Below are 21,025 nucleotides of genomic sequence, written 5' to 3' on the forward strand. Positions count from 1 at the left end.
GATGTTGGAATTTCCGGTCTGATGCTAAAGGAAGTTGAAATCCCCTTTCTCCCACTTATCTGCATGGCACCTTTTCCAAGTCAGACACGCGCGCTTTCCAGAAAGCCATCATCAATAAAGAGCCTCACGGAGGGCCCTGCTGCAGGAGCCTCGGATAAAGACATCGCTGCAGGCTAAGATCAGTGTATTGACATCACACAGTTATATTTCAGCGGGATCCCCAGAGGACACTTCCTGCCAGTAAACACCTGGTTTATCGAGTATTTCTGTATTTTTTCTTCATGCTTAGAGTGCTTATTATCCTCCTCATAAATCCTGCTAGCTTTTTTTAATTTTAAAATCGGAGCGTAGTGAAATCAATGGCGATTGTCCAGCCTTTACATCCACTGCATTGACTGGCATGGCTTCTGGCCCCGTGCTGCTCCGTGGGCCCAGCGTCCCGGGGCTGGTCGGAAGCCCACGCTGGCCAATGGTGGCTGGGTGAAAGCACACGAGGGCCCTTTTAATGCGACTCCACCTAGAGGCATTAGCAGATCCGGTGGCTGTAATCCTCTTAGAGCTCCTGCTGCCGTCCAAGCCTGCACCGGGATGCGAATGTGTGCGGCATTTAATAAGAACGCCTCCGTGAGTCCCAGGAAAGCAGACACAAGAGCTTCGGAGAAAAAACAAGGCCATCCCTACCACAAAGGAACCAGAAGCCTTCCAAATGTCAATACACTGCCACATTTTTCCAAACTTGCTGCCGGAGCGGCCTTTAACATCCCCAACGCCCTGCTGTGATCCACCAGCTACAAACGTCGATTGTTAATTGTCTGGCCACTACAGAGCAGCTCGTTTTAATATAGTCATGACATGAATGAGACCCGAGCTCCCCTTTGCCCCTCCCCTGAGGCACCTTGGATCTTGGAGGGAGAAGGGGGCACTGGGTTGGCTCTGGGACAATAGGGGCTAGTGTTGAGGTCAGCAATAAATAAGGGGTAACATTGTTTTCCCTGCTGGCAATCAGCAAGCCTTCCTTAAGGATTGAAATAACTTACATTTCTGGAGCGAGCAGCTGAGTAATTGAGAAAGAAGGCTCTGTTCCTCTTTTCAAGAGAATCTCTCTCTTTCTCTCTCTCTCTCTCTCTCTCTCTCTCTCTCTCTCTCTCTCCCTCCCTGTATCTCACACACACACACACTTCTTTCTAACCCCCCTCCACTCCCCAACTCCTCAATTGCTGATCTTACTGTATTATGTAGAGCACGCCAGCTCTCCTCCTCTAATTTCTCTCCTAAAGAAAGTCTGGCTTAAAGGCTTGAGACGTGGCTGTGAAGAGTATGTTGCTTCAAGGGCCACTCCAGTGAAAACAAAAACGTCACGAGTAGGGGGATTGGGGCTCCAACATGTAAATAACCCATGTGACAGAGGCAAGAGAGAAAGGCATGTTCTTCTCCTTTCTTAATGCTACAGTTCTCTTTTACATACAGGCTCCGAAGACTGTTCAAAAAACTTCACAAGCCCCAACGGGACCATTGAATCCCCTGGATTTCCCGAGAAGTACCCACACAACTTGGACTGTACCTTTACCATCCTGGCCAAACCCAAGATGGAGATCATCCTGCAGTTTCTGACCTTTGACCTGGAGCATGACCCTTTGCAGGTGGGCGAAGGAGACTGCAAATACGATTGGCTGGACATCTGGGACGGCATTCCTCATGGTAAGTGATGTCGCTGTCACGAGACCCTTCTCGGGAGCTTCGCCTTTGCCTGTGAATTGCTTTAGTAACGATAAAAGAGAGAGAGAGAGAGAACAAAGACTTCAAAGCTCCTTAGGGTTTGTGTATGACCCATGATGACTTTCTCTTCGTATTCCTCACCAAGGATGATTTCAGAGAAATTGCAGGAAGGCAGTTTCCTTTCTTGGAGGTATTTTTCTGGAGAAGGATAGGAGGAGAGTGAGTAGATACTCGGATGAGGATGAGAAGACCTATCGGTAGTGTTCTTTTCTGCCCCAAGTTGTCAGGATTTCCAGAGAAAGTGACTCAGTGACCACTATGCCCCAATAGGATGCCAGAGCCAGACTGACTAGGTTTGAATCCTGGTTCTGCTCTGAGCAGTTCTGCAACCCTGGGTAGGTCACTTAAACTCTGTGTCTTATGTGTATAAATAAACTGTTTTCATCACCATTATTATTACTATGATTTTACTATTATTAATACAATCACAAATATCAAAAAGGTGCATCACCCAAGGCCCAGAGGAACTGGTGCTTCTCAGGGGGAGACCAACATAGGTCTTGAGCAGAATCTGTATTGGTGAAGAAACCAATTGTTCCTTTTTGTAGTCAGGATTAGTGTTTTGCACTATAAGGGAGACTTGATGGCTAAGCAGTTTCATTTCCTGAGAAAAGCCTAGGACTTAGTCAGAAAACTCAGGTTTGAGTCACAGCTCTGTTATTTCCTAGCCATATGAGCATAGGAAAGTCATGTGACCTCTCTGAACCTCAATTTATTCTTCTGTAGAACAGGCATTATAATGACAGCTTTCTGGCCCATCCCTGAACAGAGGGAGAGAACAGAATGAAGCCAGGTCAGGGAAAGTACGGTTGACCTTTGAACAATACTTGGACTGCCTATGCAGTTGAAAAATCCACACATTACTCTGAGTCCCCAAAAACTTAACTGCTAATCTCCTACTGTTGACCGGAAGCCTTACCAATAACATAAACAGTCAATTAATACATATTTTATATATTATGTGTAGCATACCCAGTCTTCTTACAATAAAGGAAACTAGAGAAAAAGAAAATGTCATTAAGAAAATCATAAGGAAAAGAAAATACATTTACAGGAGTGTACTGTATTTTTCCAAAAAAAAAATCTACGTATAAGTGGATCCACACACTTTAAACCCGTGTTGTTCAAGGGTGAACTGTACTTTTTAATGTCCAGGAAAAATACTACGTGTTGTTCTTAAGACCTATTTTTGGTCATTCTTTTATGCCAAGGCATACCCAAAGGATGCTCCATGGAGTGACTGGTGATTGTGGCAAGTGCAAATGTATCGAAATGGAGTTTGACCTTCCCATGTCTACTGACTTGTCTTTGTCTTGCATGTCCAGTCGGCCCCCTGATTGGCAAGTACTGTGGCACCAAAACACCCTCTGAACTCCGTTCGTCGACCGGGATCCTCTCTCTGACCTTTCACACAGACATGGCGGTGGCCAAGGATGGCTTCTCTGCACGCTACTACCTGGTCCATCAAGAGCCACCAGACAGTGAGTTGGGCAGTTGGGAACCTCTGTCCTGTCCTTCCATCAGGGCTGTGAGGACATGTAATGAAGACAGACTGGCCTCTGGGAGAGGAGAGGGCAGTTCTCCAGAATTTATAGTAGCATCTGAGTTCAGGGAATGGGGGCTATATCTTCTTGCTAGGCAGAGATTAATGAAAATAGAACAGATGTCGACTGGGTACTCCTTTCTTTACAAAGTACGTATGTGTACCAAGAATTAGTTGTTCCCAGAGTAAGTCTCAGAGCCATCGCAAGCCTCAGTTTTCCCATCTGTGAACGGAAGGGAGGTTAGTGAGGACGTCTTTATAGAGTCACCTACCCTGTGCTAACATTTTTTGAGTCTGAGGCTATTTTTCTCCCTCTCTAAGCCTCAGTGGCCATTGTCAGAAAACTGAGTAATTTTTACACCTCTCTCATATAAATAAACATACATATATATATATATATATATATATATATATATATATATATATATATAACATCTCTGGCCCTGGGTAGAGCTTCTCTCACTAGACTGGTACACGCTTGCACTTTCACTGCACGCTTCCAGTATACACAGTTCCCAAGCTTCTGCTATGTGCCAGGTGCCATGCAAAGCATAAAGTGTACCTCTGGCTCCAGCTGCCCTGGAACTTCCCATCCAGGCCGTGAGTCTCCGGCCTCCATCAACGTTTACTCCCACCTCCTGAATCTTCACATCAGCTCCTCTAGGATGTGTGCCTCACATGTGCTGCCATTTCCACTGAGAAACCCAAAGGATAACTTTAAGTACTAAAGACGTACTTGAAGGCTGCTTGGAGCTGGGGAAATCGTGCCACGGCTGTAGACAGCTTATTGCATGCCTACCTACGCACATGGCAGCCTAGCCTACTGGAAAGGTGACGAGTTTTGTTCTGGGTTTTGCTTTTGCGCTTCTTCAAAAAGCCCATGAAGATTGAGTGACAGGAAAACAGTATTGCAAATTGCACCAGGGTCTGCAATTGGCCAGTTCAGTCACAGAGCTAGAGAGTGGATTTGATAGCTGAAAAAATTGCTGGTCTTTATCAGACACGTGCACACACAAATATTGACCAGTGCCTGTGGTATCCGTGGGAAGGACAGCAATTGAGCTAATGGTGCATGGCCAGACTCAGTGACTTCTGGGTCCATTTGCCCAAGCAAGTGGCTCAGGGGAATGGAGTGACACACCTGTGCTCATGGAGAGGTGTCCCAAAGACAGGCATTTACTGCTTTGTGATGTCTGTCTTCTGTGCCAGAACTCGAGACAGTTGAGTGAAAGAAAGAAGCAAAAGTGCCTCCTGGGTGTTTATTAATAAAGCAAGCTTCCCACGATGTATCAGCCCACCCAGATTGCCACGGGTCTATCACACGTTTACCTGTATTTCAATATCGGTGCATCTGGTGTCTGTGAGCATCCGTAGCCTGCGGCACCAACAGTTCTTGTGCTTTAGATTGTATTTTTAATTTGTATGATGATTCTTATTTACCCACAGCCTGACTTCTTTTAGGTCCAATTTAGTTTCTTTCAGACCCAGAGGGGTTGTCAAAGTCTGTGACTTGGCAGGGTTGTTTTTTAAAATGCAAGCGTATAATGAGGTCTTTAAGACGAGCGAGTTCCTGCAAGGACTTGCCCCTAAGAGGGAGCAACATTTTCAGAGTCCCAGGGGTTCGAGGTTGAAAGACATAACTCTGCCTTTGACCATCTCCACTCCCCAGACTTCCAGTGCAATGTCCCTCTGGGAATGGAATCCGGCCGGATTGCCAATGAACAGATCAGTGCCTCATCTTCCTACTCTGATGGAAGGTGGACACCCCAGCAAAGCCGCCTCCATGGTGACGACAATGGCTGGACACCCAACTTGGATTCCAGCAAGGAATATCTCCAGGTACTCACTCAGATGTACTAGAGGGTGTGCAGAGGGCACGTGTGTTGGTGGACAAGGGAGGTGGCTCCTTGCCTGGAGCGAACAGAGGACACAAAGAAAATAAACACAGCCTACTCGAGAACCCCGTTCATCCATCCGTCCAAAAACACAGGTGCCAGGCATGAATAGACTTAGCCAGGTGTTGTGCTAACTACTGGGATAAAATGACAAGTAAGATGGACACTGCTGCTGCCCTTGTGACACTTACCAGGCCTCGGAGAAGTTGTTTGGCCTGGGTGCTATTTGCCTCTCAGTAGAGATATCCATGGAACATTCTATAAACAGTTCCAGATCTTCCTCATTCTTGGCAGAGGGAGGCATCAGAGACTTGGTAGGGGGAGGGCGTCTTCCTAAGGGCAGACTTGAGTCGCTAGCTGAGCATGGCAGCCTCTCATGATCTTTGCTACTTGGAGGGAGCCCTGCCAGGAAGGTTTTGCACATAGCTATCAGAGAAGATAGAACACATGGGAAAATGTCACTACCGGGAATGAAACTCTAGTTGCCCAGATGCTCTGCGGCATCTTTTCAGACTATTGTTTGCCTTCCTTCTGAATAAGACTTGCAGTTTGTGTTGAATAATCACCCTGAAACTACAGACTGGTCCAGCTCCCATCCCCCAGGGAAGAGCAGCTTCTGGGTCCATGCTAGAGCAATGACTGCTTTTATGACACACACACCAGACGGCCTTGTGACCCATTGACAATCCTGTCCTAGTTCTGATGTGACACAGTGACCTCCGCTCTGAGAAGGATGTTGTGGAACAGGCAGCAGGAAAGGGAGAAGGGCTACTTAGAAACTTGCAGGGAGTCCACAGAGGTTCGAACAGCACAGTCCTCCGGCCATTTTGTAACTGTGTCTCCTCTGCCTCTCCAAAAACCCTTCTGATCCTGCAAAGCTTCCAGAACGCTCTCCTTTATAATCAATGTCCCATTGATTTCACTCCTTATTTTTGGGCCTCAATCATAAACTTTCTCTTATTGCTATCCAGCTGTCTGTCATACACATATGCAGCCCCGCATACTTCTTTTGAATTGCTTACTATGCTGAGCACATAGTAAGTAGCCAATAAATGCTTCCTGACTCAAATTTTACCAGCGAGTGCTGGCTAAATTTTGATCACACAGAGGTTGCCATTAAGAAACGCCGTGGCCAGCAAAGGAATGGCATTCCTTTGGGTTTTTTCCAAAGCAATTTCCAAATGGGTTTGGCGTTGTGGGGAGAAAGGTGCCTCCAAATGTTGGCCATCTTCCTCATCAAGCGAAAGGTCAGGACTTGGTGCATAAGCCTAATTGCTTGGGCAGACTCTGCATGCCCTTTGACCCTTTAGTGACCTGAGTGACTAAATACACAATGGATTGAGGGACTGAGGGCACGGGAGGCAAAGCAGCCTTGAGCTGAGATGCTGCAACAAGGGTGTCATAAGTGAATTGGACTGGACTGGACTGGGGTGGAGTGGGCGGAGCAGCATGGATTTAGCCATTGTTCCTTTAGAATAGCATCTGCTTTTACTACTTAAGGCAGGCTGTAGTCCAGTAAGAAGGGGTCACAGTTCTAGATGTTCAAGGATCCCTTTAAGATAAACTGACTACCGTCCATTCAGATTTGCAAAGAAGAGAAAAGCAGAAAAATAATCAAGTTACAGTTTCAAAGGTGTCCAATCCAGTGTCCAATAAGTCGAGATTAACCGTCCAGCTTGGAATTGCAAACTGATAACTGATGGCACTGATTCTGAGGGAATCACAGACACGACTTGTAAGCCGGGTATTCCATTCGTGTCCTTTAAAGCAAAAGCAAGATGCTGCCCTCCTGTCAGGAGCTGCGGCCCCCTCACTCCTCCTCTGCTCTCCCTCAGGTGGATTTGCACTTTCTAACCATGCTTACAGCCATTGCCACGCAAGGAGCGATTTCCAGGGAAACCCAGAATGGCTACTACGTCAAATCGTACAAGCTGGAAGTCAGCACGAACGGTGAAGACTGGATGGTGTACCGGCATGGCAAAAACCACAAGGTAAAACCCAGATCCCCACCTCAAAGGCACGCTGGGGTGGTGCAGGAGGCTTGGGACAAGAGGAGCTTCCAGCTGACCCCACAGAGGGGAGGAGGCCTTGTTCCGTGAGGTTCAAATAATTGATGGAGGCGTGGGAGGCGGTGGCCCTGAAAATATCCTTTCTTATGCGAAAGCGATTGGAAAACGCGGTTTCTCCGACAGCCGGGCTGCTGTTGCATGTCGCACAGCAGAGAGAGAGTGAGCAAGCTTGCGGAGTGCTCTCTGACTGCAAATGAAGGAGAAAATGCGTTCCCAGTCCGCGCCTCCCTACACAGGATTCATTGAGCATTTATGGCCTGAGTCCCTTCCACATGCTGGGTTAACAATCACAAAGCCACATGAAACTGTAGTTCAGGAGTTACCAAGGTCTGGAAATGAAAGGGCACAAATCCTGAGAGGGACTCACAATGTCCCGAAGAAGAAAGAGGACAATAAATAATGAGGAGAAATTCAGTTTGTCAGGGATGGGATCTGAACTGGCAATCACGCTTGGCGGCAAGGCATTGAATTCTCGCAGCTGGTGTCTTCAGTGTCTGTGGCCCCCAGAGGTGTGGCCGTGTGGGTGACGTGGGGTTTTTGTTGTGCACAAGGATGAATGCTGGCTCTCGGCTTACTTAGACACGTGGCATTCTGCCGGTGAGCGGGCCCGGGCCGGCACTGGCGATACACTGCTCATAAGGTGCACGCAGCGTATAGGGGGCTTATTGGAAGTGGCTGGTGGTCTCACCTGGGCGGGGGGGAGAACACGGTCATGCGCTGGCTCCCGGCTCTAGGAGGAGAGTGCCTGTCCTTCCCTGAATGGAAGTGGGGACAGGCAAAGAGACCCTCCTCTTTAGCGCTACGGTTCCCCTGTCTGTCACGCTGTGAATGATCAAAATGGGACACATGGCACCACACCTAGAGAGGCCAAAGATCGTTTGCAAACACAGCCTCCTTGTCTCCTACCACTGCCCCGAGGCTGCTTGCCCTCGCTGGGGAGACTGGAAACCTTGAACCGAGAAAATGCTCCACTGTAATGTCGGCACTGATTCGCTCTGGAAATGTGAGTTTTTAAGGCAGTGGATTTTTTTTTTTATTATTAAAATTGCCATAGTAACGTGGCACCATTCATCTGAAAATCACGGCTTCTAGATATTACCAGGTGTCACACACACACACACACACACACACACACACACACACACACACTTTCCTCATTTGACGAATAGGGAAAGTGAGGTAGTTAATTGAAGGACCTCCTCACCTTAACATGTTCAACCAGGTCTGGTTTCTCACTGACTTTGTTTATTTCAGTTGCAAATATCACTTGGAAATGGCAAGCCAGAGCTGGCACTGGATGCTAGGTGCATGGGCTGAGTCCTCTCCCCAACCTACTCTTTTTCACCACCCACCCTGCTCAATAAGAAACTGGTGGAACCTAGAAGCTGAGCCAGGCAGGCGAGGGCCAGCGCTAAGTCGGAGTGGGTCCTGAGGGAGAAGGAGGAGTTTCACCTGACAGCCTCCCTGTCCAGGCGCAATGACTAAGCAGTGCTGGCCAGAGGGATACTGTAGCATAAGCTGATTTTAAAAGCACGCAGATGGACTGGGATGCTATTTAAAACACTATTTGTAGGAAATCTGCTTTCGGAAATACCTTAGCACTGCACATTTTGACAGAATGCTGTCCTCCCTGGTTTTATCCCTGGTATTCATTCTGCAGGGAAGCTATTCCTGAGAATTGAATTTAGCTTTCTGGGCTCCTTTGGAATCAGTCTCAACTTTTTCATATTGGATGCATTATTCTTTCTCTCGCTCACTTTCTCTTCTCACCCTTGGCTAAATTTCTTTGCCCAGGAGCCAAGGGGTAATTTCATTTTCGTTTTGTTGTTGTTGTTTGGTTTTTTAGTGAATCCGTCCTGCCCACATAAAAAGTGCTGGGGCAGAGGAAAAGCCCCTTCCCTTCCCCATTAGATAATTCATTCTCTGGCTAACCTAGAAGGAGGCTGGAGAATGGAAAGCCTGCCAATAGGGCGTCACCCCCTCCCCATGCTCCCTTGCCCCACCGCGGGTGTGGTGGGTGACGAGGGAGACCTGCCCGTCCTCCCCTCCAGGGGTGATCTCTGCTGCTCCCCCATTAGCAGATCCGTCTCCCAGATGTCTGTATTTAACGTGCAGATTCTGCACCGTTCGTGGGGCGTCGGCGCGGCTCTCTGGGCTGTTCGGGTTGAAATAGTTGAGTGAACCGTGCCAAATAGATTTGTCAAGCCTGCTGCAGTTTGATTCGATGCCATGAAGGGGAGGGGGGTGAGGAGGGGTGTCGGGGGCAAGAGGGGGAGAGGCTTCGTCTGGGTCGGTCGCTACCACTGGGTTCCTCTTTGCAGCCACTGGATGGATGGTGGGCGCCATGCCAGGCCGGACAGTACTGGGTGGTGGGCTTGAAAGCACAATTCAGGACCTGTGAGCGAAGCATAGCAGAGGGGAAGGCAGAGGCTGTTCTGCTCCACGGTGCGGAGGGAGGGTTTGCAGACACAAGCCCGCGCGCGGGGTGTGAGGAGGGGATGGTGCCGTTGGGGGCAGAGATGTGGGAACTTGATTTCCATTCCTGGGTCCCCGTCAGCACCAACACGGTGTGCCAAAGACCAGGGAATCGGGGAAATCGGAGAAAAACAAGATGAAGGAGTGCTGGCGGTGGTGGGGGATGGCTATGCTATCTCCTTGCTACACACCGTTTACAGTTTGGACCCAGACCGGGCTGAGGCAGAGCCTGGGCCTACGGCTGAACGACTCTTGTCCAGGAAGTGGGGACCAGGGAGCTCTTTCCAACCTCCCTCGGCCTCCAAGCAGCCTCCTCTTTGTCTCTTCCCACCCAGTAGGTCGTGACGAGGTTGCCTATGGGGGAGGCATTCCGCTATCGTGGGGGGTATTGTGAGCATCCTCCTGGCAAAACACAGCCGACTTACGCAGGCCACATGTACAGCACATCCCCAAATCCTTATCCAATTACACATGCCATAAATATATGGAACCTATGATTTTCCTATAGGGTGGGCCCTCCTCATGCATATTTATGGCGTAACCACAAGGCAGAGAGCTTGTCCGCCTGATGGAGCCCATATCCAGCCCATGTGCTCCCTTGGATTATACAAATTGCTTCAGATCTATTTCTTCAGAAACCACAAGTAGAAAACGACTGCTTTTGGTTTCGCCAGCTATATTAATAACACCCCAAACATTGACATAGTGTTGTAAATACGGTATTAGAAGGTTCGTGTACGTGCCTATAATTATAGGCACAATCATGTGCACACAAACCAAGAGAGGGGCATAGAGATGGGAGTAGCTGGGGGCATGAGGCCTTGGCCAGCACCCCACTTATCTCTGACTTGCTGATTCTGGGAGTGTGCACGGGAGGGAATGAGACCGAGACTTCTAGTGTCAGGACAGAGGGACAGAGGCCAGTGCCCTTATATGTCTAAGCAAAAGCCCTTGCCTTCCTTCCTCCCCTATTTGGTAAGCGTAGGCGTCTCCTTGTTGACATAGCCCCGGTTACCTTGCTCTTAGTCACAATGCTGCTGGCTGTTCTGATGTATTTGGAAGAAGTCTGGGCTCAAAGAGAGAGTCTGTGGGGGTGCTAAACATATCTTGATGGCCAGACTGAGGATGGGAGGGGGAGGACAGGGATGAGGTCCAAGCATTTTCAGAATTACCCTATAATGAGTGGTGGAAACGCATGAAGCTCGTCATACTAATGCAATCGTGGCCGCCAACGGGATCGGAGAGCCTTCAGGTACCACCTCATTCGCTTCAGAATGTGGCACTGTTTCAAAGACTGGAATCGAAGCTCTTAAAGTAATTTGCCCCAGGACCTGGGGAACCATGGAGTCCCCAGGAAAGGCACCTGGTCATGGGGCTTTGATCTCTAGGAGGGTGTTCCCAGCAATCTGATCTAGGCCTGGCTGTCGTCTTGGATCCAGAGGGAAATCAGCTTCCTAGATGTTCAGTCTAAGGGTCTAGAGGTGTGCATATTCCTGGAGAGCCTCCATTGGTTTTGAGATCTGAAGTTGGGCTCAGACAGTGTGACTCAGCATGGCAGGCTCTTGGAGTTACATCACAGAATGGGCTACATCCTAGAATCTTGAAGATGGAGTTGCTTTGCATTTGATTCGGCCATATCCCTTCAAGACACTTAAACACCTCACTTCGAAAATTCTCTGCCCTATATTTATTTTCTGGATTAAAACAAATGACTTCGAAAGCCACTTGAGAATTTAAAACCGTCTGAAATTATCAGAGACTTAGGAGGAGAGAGAGTGGTGTCCTGAAACCAAACCCCCCAAATCAGTCGGCAAACGGAACCACGCGGCGTCTATTTTCAGATCCCCTTAGATGATGCACTGTGTGACCTTGGAAATTTCTCTTCATGGCTCCGTGCCTCAATGTTTCCGCCTGCCCAAATGGAATGGTGCTGCGGCGGCTCTTGGCAGAGCACCTTGGGATCTGTAGATGGAAGGCTGTCTGCAGGTGGAATTAATGTATTAGACCCACAAAGCTCTTCTTGAGCAGAAGCAAGTTATCAGTTTAAAAAGTAACAAGGCCCCATGGGATATCTATCTGCCTCCTTTAAGATCGGAAGTCTGGAAGGTGACCTGATAAGTCACCCAGACCTTTCCCTGCATCTGATGGGCCCTGTGCTGGAGCTGCCTGAGATGAACGTTGCCCTCCTCGGCTCCAGTCTTCTGTGAGGGATGCAGTCGTTCCCCTAATTAACAACTCAGAGTTTTCAAAAAATACCTTTTTTTTTTTTTTAACCTCCTGGCAGATGACTGCATTCCCCTTATCCTTTTCATTGTAGTTTTTGTTTATTGTGTATGAGACGACGACAATGACACAAGCCGTCAGCTGGGAAATAGCCTCAGCCTTCAGAAGCCATGCGTATGGTTGCCTCGTCGAACCAGGGTTGCGTATATTCCGAAGAGAGCCGATGCCCTTTCGAAATTCATGTCCCCCGGTTTCTCTGCCCCCTTCAGTTATAACTGAGAAGAATCCAGGGCCCTACGTAATTAAGTTTGTCCCTTATCCATTTGCCATGGGATGAGCTCAGACCCTTAGCCTCTCCACTTAGGAAGCCCAAGGGAAAATGTCATTACACATAAGCTTGGAACCTTTTTTCTATCAGGCTCCTGTGGCCGGCTTCACCCAACTCCCATGAGTGCTGAATTGTCTCTGGGAGCTGAGGCCAGCCTCCCTGGCGCTTACGATGCTCCCTGCCAAATTCCCAATGCTTTCCATCTCACTGCTGTGCACTGAGGCCAGTGGGACAGAGCGAGTGAGCAGGGCTTATAAAAGGGTGTAGTGATTCTGCTGGGGCTGGAAGAACTCTTCTTTGCCCTAACTCCAGCGTCTCTAGATGAGCATTGGAGTGAACACCTCATCTGGTAGGTTGTCGGGTTCTTTGCCATCACCATTTCCCTGCTCTGAGATTTGCTGAGATTCCGCCGGAAGAGGAATGCGGTTGGCAGAGAGTCTCCGGAGCCTGACTCCCATACCCTTTCACGCTCTCTTCTGCCCACCTGCAAGTTAAAGGCACCTTCTCAAAAAATGTGACAATGTGAGAATGCCTGTGTTTCTCTCCCGACCTTCCCGGGAGGACATTGGCCACTCCCTTTCATTGCTCTGATGCTATACTCTCCCCCACACCATCTCTCCTCTAGCCCCAAATCCCTGAGCTGCCCTCCCCTCCTCTTCTCCTTGGTGCTTTCCTGTCTCCAGTCCCAAAACCCTAATCCTGTTAGTATGCTGTGTTCCAGGGCTCGGCGTCTCGATGGGGGTAACATAATCCTGCAGTAAATCTAACGGGGACCCACAAGGCACACACAGATGGGATGCACACGTCCCACCCACCTCCGCCCTCACCCTCAGGAAGAAACCGGCCTCCCCCGCCCTCCACCCCATGACATGTCCCTGCTCCTCTGTGTTCTCCTTTGCATCAGCAGAGCTGCTTGATGACAAAAACAGCCCTAAGTAAAGGAGCAGGAGACAGGAGGGCATCATGGTCATAAATGAGCATTTGGTGGTTAAGGAATTTTCTCTGCTCTGCCCCCCTTCTTCCCCTCCCTTAAAGTCTCCCCCACTTCTCTCTCATATCTGTATATGTATACACATCTATATGAGATACATCCCTTCTGACTCTGTGTCTGGCTAAGTTCCCACATCCACTAGAATGAAAGCAGCTTTAAAAAAATTTTTTTATAGTCTTTAAGGAGGAGTCTTAAGAGAGAATTGTCAGGGCCATGATTTACAAAAAGGAAAAAAAAAAAGTGTCCATTACCTTAACATCGTTGTCCCTGAGTGCAACAGCCCCCCTACCCTGCCCCCCCCCCACCCCTTGCCTGTTTGGTGCAACAAATTAATTAAACAGGATGGTGTTCATTGATTAACAATTTATTTTTATGTGTAGGCCCGGTGGCTGGTTTTAGAGAAGATGCCAGGGAAGAGGGTGGGAGAGAGCAGACAGGCCTTTGGTTCTGCAGTAAGGATGAATCCATTCAGTTGTTTCAGAGAGAAATTTTTAAAATCTGCCACTGGTTTCCCCAGTTTCTGCCCTCCGTTCCTGCCACCTCTCCCTTCTGCCTGCTTTGTTCTCCTCCTCCTTGAGTGTCCGTGCCAAGTAGATTGAAAAGGAGAACTTTGGATGCAATGAAACATTTATTAGCAGAGAGAAATATTTATTTTAAAAAAAGGGGAGGAAGAAGAAGAACGTCTCCTGCACAATTTCTACCTCAGGGCTCCAGCACTGTGTTGCCTTTGAAAAATTGCCTGCTTTCTTTGCAGTCCCTGGAGCTGGCCACGTTCAGATACTTACAGCAAAATCGGAATAAACTGTAGGTCATGCCATAGGTAATGAAGAGACAGGCGTGTGCAGACTGAATACCAAAGCCCTACTCGGATGGGAGACGGTGCACATGACGAGAGCCCGCATGTGTCAACTATAGGGCCTGCCTGCTTGAGGAAGGTTAAGCAGCCGGCTCACAACGCGAGCCTGCACCTTATCTCTCTGCCAAGAAGCTCAAAGCCTGCGATGGACGTGAAGCATCCACGCCGTCCCGGGCACCTGAGTGCTGATGGCAGAGATGAGGGGGGTGACGGCGAGGGATGTGGGCCTGGCAGGAAACACCCCTGCCCAGAGAGGCCTCCACCTGGCCAGCACTTCACTTGTTCTCAGCTTTGCTAGAGTCACCGCATACTCTTAAAAGAAGACTTAAGGACAGGTCAGCGGGGAACGGTGGCTGTAACAAGAAAGGGGATGAAAAACAGAGAAGAGATGACCTCAAAACCATCAGGGATGCCTTCCGGCTAGATGTTTCCTATTAGATCACATATATTATTTTCTTTCATTTCACGTGCTGGTATACTCCACACCTTAGGAGCTCGTAGGCATGGTCAAAACATGGTGGTTTTCTTTTCCTGGGTGGGGTATAGAAAGTAACCACGCTGGGATGTTGGGTGGCAGCCAAGTTAATTGGCAGGTGCCCCCTCCCCCCAGAGGCGCAAATCAGAAAATCTTTGCAGTGCTGCTGGTCTCAGATTCTGTCTTACTGCAAGTAAACCAAAGGTCTCAAGAATCAATTGGAAAGTGTTGGATTATGTTCAGAATTCAGCGAGGCACCAAATGGATTATCCAAACCACTTTGTGCCCTGAATTCCTTTTTAAACTTGGTTTACAGGGATGCACTTGAAGAAATCTATGTGTTCAACACACACACACACACACACACACACACACACACACACACACTTTAATAATTACATCAATCAATGCTATCCTTACCTCTTAAAAAAACTAGGGATACACTAGTTGTGCATCCCTACTTGAATACACTTCTGGTTTTCTTTTGGGGTGGTAAAGCAACCATATTAGCATTTTTCTTTTATTTTTCTTAAATTTTTTTTTAACGTTTATTTATTTTTGAGAGAAAGAGACAGAGCATGAGGGGGAGACACAGAATTGGAAGCAGGCTCCGGGCTCTGATCTGTCAGCACAGAGCCCGAGGCGGGGCTCGAACTCACCAACCGTGAGATCATGACCGGAGCTGAAGTCGGGCGCTCAACCGACTGAGCCACCCAGGTGCCCCAGTTTTTCTTTTAAAATTAACAAAAACAGGGGCGCCTGGGTGGCGCAGTCGGTTAAGCGTCCGACTTCAGCCAGGTCACGATCTTGCAGTCTGTGAGTTCGAGCCCCGCGTCAGGCTCTGGGCTGATGGCTCGGAGCCTGGAGCCTGTTTCCGATTCTGTGTCTCACTCTCTCTCTGCCCCTCCCCCGTTCATGCTCTGTCTCTCTCTGTCCCAAAAATAAATTAAAAAACGTTGAAAAAAAAATAAAATTAACAAAAACGTATACCATCTGCGACATCCAGCTTTTAAAACAGATGTTATCATGTTATCACAGTTTGATGATCTGGGTGTCTTATGCTTATCTGGGCGTGTACCATATACTGACGATCCACTGATTCTTCTCAGCATTATGGACACCTTACTGTCAAGTTACGACCTCGAAGTGGGACATGAGAGTCAATGGCTGTTAGAACTTGAACCCTCCCCTTTGAACAGAGACCCATTTGTCACTTGTGATGTAGCTTTCACTGTAACATCTGTCCTGGGTGTTGTGCAGGCATTGGAGCCAGCGGGGAGGGCTGGTAGACTTTAGCGTTCACCTGCAAGCCTGTTATTGAGTTTATCTTCCTGAAGGAGAAACCAAGGTATCTAAGGATTATTGATTTGCCTATAGTGATTCAGTGAGTCGGCAGGGAGTAGGGAATAAAACGAATTTCCTGGCATCATTTCCCATGCACACATCCCCTTACCTTGCAGCGCCTAGACGAGATGCCAAGAATCCATCTCCGAGAATTTGATCAGAAAACATATGAAGGGTGATTCTGAAACCACAGAAGCATTGAGAAAGTCATAAAGATGTATAATATATGATAGCATTTACCAGCTATAAATAGGAAGATGCAGGGAGAAAAATAGAGACCTTGTAAATCCATTGGGTCAGGAGAAATAGAAACTGCTTAATATTTCATTAAAAATGGATTTTCATAAATTGCACTTTGATATCTTTGGGTGCAAGACAATATGTAAGGACTAAGGTGTTGTTATTCATTACTTTTCATTATTCATAATTTGAACCGTTATTGAGCGAAAACATCAACAAGGTATACTCTCCCTCTGAGTGGGGCATGTGTTTTGGGCACTATTTGAAGCGTATTAAGACCCACAGCACTCGTCTACAAAAGCACTCAGGCTCTAAGGGACAATGGACAACTAAAATGCCCTGTTACATTGCTGGGGCAGTTCTAGTTGGACACTCTTATGCAGAAAGCCTTAGAATCTGGGGGCCAGCAAAGACCTTACAAATCAACTCATTTAATAGAGGAGGAAGTTGAGGCCTGGGGGAGGTGGAGGTATTTGCCCACACTTCCGAGTTAATCGGCAGCGCAGTGTCTGTCCTGGCTCCTGCCTCAGTGATGTCCGAGGATTTTTTTTCCCCACTCCACCACACTCAGTGTGAAAGGTGTATCACAGGTTTAATCAAACAAGGTGGGATTCCTTCAGCAAAGGGTCCAGAGAGCAGGGGCAGATCTGAGCACAAAGTCAAGGGCAAACAGGAAACCAAGAAGGATAATTTGAGGCCACACTGAATGAGGCTTCATGTGGTTCCAGGCAGGGGCAGGAGCAGAGTGAGCAAAACGGAATTAGAATGACGCGGAGTTGGAGCGGTCAGCTAGGTGGCCTCAGCAGAGAAACCGCGTGCCCGTCCCCTCTCCGACTGGGGCCACCGTAGGCAGAGATCCAGGGGGCTCACCCAAAGTCTGGGACCTCGTGCCTCTGGGGGAAGACCAACCCCCTCGCCAGACTGGGTCACTCATGTGTGCGCGTGGCCACGCCCACGTGCAGCCACACTCACGCACATGCCAGCCGCCCAAAGGCAGTCCAAAGACACAGTCATTTCCTTACTGAGCGGGAGGAAGGAAAGGTTTCGCACTGTTGTCTGCCAAGGCTGAAAAACGAAGGGGTCAGATAAGATAAAATTGGATATTAAAAACACATAAGACGTGCTGTGTTTCTAAACGGTACCAGCGTGGTGTATATGTTGTGGATTAGCAGCTGTGTTAAAGTTCAAATCCACTCAACGCTCCAGTTCTGTATTCACATGACAAATCAAGTTTCCCCCCCCCATATGAACTCCTCAGCATCTCCGGATGGAGGCCACACACAGTCACCGTCACCGTCCTCAGGGAGCAGGCTGGTGGTGGCCCCCCACTGCTCCCAGCACCCTCCCCAAATAAGCAAAGTGCTGCATTTGCTTCTGCCCTGCCAAAGGAACAAAAACAAACAAACAAACAAGAGCTTCTGCCTCACGCTGAATTCTAGGAGGACTGAGTCATCTCCTTCTCTTGGATTCAGTTCCTCCATTCCTTTCTCAGAGCTGCAGAGTCCTTTAGAAGCACCCGAGAAGCCATGGAGTGGGCATGGCCAGGCCAGAGCCGTCCTGCACCCTGTCCCCTCCTCCTCCGGTCATCCTTCTCCAAGATTAAGATCACAGAGGCTTGGGTACCTCTCTCCCCTTCTCCTCATGGGCCTTTCCCCAGGTGTCTGACCTTAAGCCTCTTTGCTCCTGTTTCCCTGGCCATTCTTCCCTTGTTTTGTTTTCTCGCCCCTCTTTGTCCCCCATCACTGTAAAGGAAGCAGCCAAATCAAACCTGTGAGAGAGACGGTGGTCAAGCAGTTCTGCCTCTTACTCCCTGCGGTTAGCAAGGCAGCAAAGGAAGGAACTTGGCCTCAGGGCTGGGCAGGAGCCTCCCCAGCAAGGAAAGGGAAGCAGCAAGCTGGGCAGGCTGTCGGGGGGAGCTCCCCTGGGTCGGTGGGCTTAGCACCAGGAACAAGAGGTTTAAACTGAATATGGTAGGCCAGTGAAAACCTGTTTCCTCCTCGCCTTTCTTCCATCTGTCTTAAATGAGCCACCTCCCCTCATCTGGTCGCAAAAGGTGTAGCGTCTCTTACCCTTCCTCCCCCCCCCCCCCATCAGTGCTGTGCTATTAAATGGCTCTAACTTTTGACCTCAGCAAGTGGGAAATATGAAGGGTTTAAGGTTGCCAAATGGCAGAGTTCCTAGTTACAGTTCATGGGAAAGAAAGAACCACGTTGTTAATTAGCTCTAAGCTGCCGTGCAGCCCACTCCTGTGACCTAGAGCTTTCTATGTCAGGATTATAAACACACATCCCTGAACAGCAACTCCACCTCCATTCAGCCCATGCTTGGAGACCTTGAGGGCTCCAAGACTCCTAGCCACCAACATAAACGCTGCAAATTTATTAAAAGAGATGACAGTCAACGTAGGAACCCACAAGCCTACAGCCTAAAAACATGGCAGGGGCTTTGGATCCAGACAGACATCTCTGAGCCTCCATTTTCTCGTCAATAAAGCAGAAATAATAATACTTACCTTCTGGGGCATTATAGAGGTAATTGTGTTTACACAGTGTCTGGCTCAGGGGTATTCAAACATCCCAGTTTCCCCATCATCTTGTCCCAGCCCTGTCATGCCCAAATACCTGGCATGCTATAGGTATCATGAGCTGAAGTATTTAGTCCCTCAACCCAGAAGAAATTGCTAGGTGTTGCAGAGTTGGCCGTGAGTAGATTTGCAAAGTCTCCTGATTGTTAGAGCTATGACAGGTATGATTTAGAAGTGACGGTTGGTTGGTCTCTCCCTCCACCCTTAGCCAGAGAAACCAAGAGAAACTCATATATACTTGCACAAGCTACTTTTTTTTTTTTTTAATGGAGAGCACAGAAAAGCATAAGGTCCATATGGCAGTTATTGATTTGGGCCATCTGGTAAACTAGGACTTACTCCTACCATGTTGGCTTAGAAGCTACTCCCAAAAGCCTTTCCTCCCCTAAGAGATGCATTGGTCAGATGGGGACAGGGATGGATTTCATTACAGGGCGGGGATTACAGTGAGAGGAAGCCAGAGCAGGACTCTGAGAGACTGTCTGCAACCCTGACCCTACAACAAAGACCAGAGAGGACCAAAAAAGTGTTGATTGACACAGGGCCATTAGGGGTAGATGGTGGGTGGCCCCATGCTCTCACCCGCTCATGGAGCAGGGAGGCCTCAAAGTAACTAACAAGACAACTGTTGAAGCACTTTATAAAAATACCCTGTGAATATTCCTATATGCCTGCACCATGACGGAGGGGGAGCATCAAGTTCAAGCTAGTGGGTGGGGTCTGCCAGCCCTAAAAGATGACCTTTCGGCTCCATTTTTAAAGAATGTTCCACTTTTTGTGCCTCTCCCTCTCTCCGCTCCTGAAAGCGTTTTCCTTTTCAAGGCAAACGTGTTTCCCTCTGCTTGCTCTCGGCCAGAGGCAAAGTTTTCCTTTCCCTTAAAAGTTTTTGTGAAGACCATTTATTGTTTTCACATGAGAGCAGTGTGAGCCATTAGATTTTTTTTTCATGGGGCTTCTAACAAAGCCCCAAACAACAAACGCACTGATTCTTTTTAAACTGGAGGGAACTAAGGTTCAACAGAACTTTTGCACTGCCTTCAAGGACTGTGTTGAGTGGCCAGCCTACAAACTGGGACTTCAACGGCGGTTTCCCGTCTTCCGCTGCAGGTATTCCAAGCCAACAACGATGCCACGGAGGTGGTTCTGAACAAGCTGCACACGCCGCTCCTGACCAGGTTCGTCAGGGTCCGGCCCCAGACCTGGCACTCCGGCATTGCCCTGCGGCTGGAGCTCTTCGGCTGCCGAGTCACAGGTGAGGGGGTGCCCCAGTAAGGCTGGGGAGCTGATGGTGCCCTGGGCTCTGCTCCCCCTTCCAGCCCGCTGCCCATAGCATGATTGCACCACGTGACCTTTCCCGAAGGTCCGCTTTCACCTGGAACTCAGTTTATGAGCATCTAATGCACCCTGACTGCAGACCCTGCCTTGCCGCACGCCATTTATCTGTGTCTTAGCCACTCGGTCATTGGCGGCACGAGTGTGTTTTGAAGGTCTGCTGTGCCCCAGGCCCCACACTGGGAGTGAAAGTGGACAGGAAGAGTGAACAAGCAGATGGGGTCTCTAACATCATGACGCTTTTTCAGGCTGGTGGGCAACATAGATAATAACATCGTCAAGCACTGGATAGTTATAAACTAGGATGCGTGTAGGAAGGAAAAGAACAGGGTGCTCCAAGAAACAGTGGCCGAGGGGACCTGACTGTTGATTAGAAATTTGGGGATGGCCTTTCTGAGGACGCGACACTTAAGCTTGGGGGTGAGTAAAGGTTAGCCTGATGACGACTGAGGGGAACAGCATTTGGAGTGGGAGGAACAGCACGTGCAAAGGATGCAAGGTAGTAACGAGCGGTGATAACAGGTGGAAGCAAAGACCTGACCCCAGGTACGTGTCCATCCAGTTGGGAAAGCAGTCACCCGGGAAGCAGTTCAGGGCTCGGCTGAACTCCCCCCGCGCTCACTGCCCTGGGAGGCTCAGTGGGGACTGGTGTCACTGGCGAGGATACGAGAGCCCTTGGCTAACAGTGTGAGCGCTGAGATGTGCCAGGCCCTGTGCCATGAGCGTTCATGTAGTAACTTATGGAATCCTTACAACCCCCGAGAGGTAAGTTCTGCCACCAACCCTCCTTTTAGACCTAGGTAAACTGAGGCACAGAGCAGTTCAATCATTTGCCCAAGGTCAAACCGCTAGCAAGTGACAAAACGAACGTGGACCCAGGCAGTCTGGTTGCCA

General features: G+C 48.8%; 1 protein-coding gene and 1 long non-coding RNA gene across 7 annotated transcripts in view; one reads left to right on the forward strand and one right to left on the reverse strand.

Annotated features, from left to right (window-relative positions):
- The window catches only part of NRP2 (neuropilin 2), a 116,965-nt gene that overhangs the window by 40,283 nt on the left and 55,657 nt on the right, over positions 1-21,025 (forward strand). For all 5 annotated transcript variants that reach the window (XM_086719412.1, XM_086719414.1, XM_086719415.1 and 2 more), the window contains exons 4-8: positions 1,468-1,698; positions 3,102-3,257; positions 4,989-5,158; positions 7,050-7,205; positions 19,907-20,051. In XM_086719412.1, the coding sequence (XP_086575538.1) occupies positions 1,468-1,698; positions 3,102-3,257; positions 4,989-5,158; positions 7,050-7,205; positions 19,907-20,051 (858 nt within the window). The remainder of the gene's footprint in view (positions 1-1,467; positions 1,699-3,101; positions 3,258-4,988; positions 5,159-7,049; positions 7,206-19,906; positions 20,052-21,025) is intronic.
- Positions 13,649-18,104, reverse strand: LOC112872127 (uncharacterized). Of its 2 annotated transcripts, none has more exons than XR_003224654.2 (4): positions 17,984-18,104; positions 17,086-17,280; positions 16,085-16,156; positions 13,649-14,509 (listed from the first exon to the last, which is right to left on the reverse strand). It is a non-coding gene; the product is annotated as an uncharacterized LOC112872127 (long non-coding RNA). The 2 variants fall into 2 exon arrangements; XR_015255465.1 differs by lacking the exon at positions 17,984-18,104 and adding an exon at positions 17,626-17,665.

The sequence above is a fragment of the Puma concolor genome, chromosome C1, assembly GCF_028749965.1.
Source record: "Puma concolor isolate L17-30 chromosome C1, mPumCon1.1.hap2, whole genome shotgun sequence".
Taxonomy (NCBI): Eukaryota; Metazoa; Chordata; class Mammalia; order Carnivora; family Felidae; genus Puma; species Puma concolor.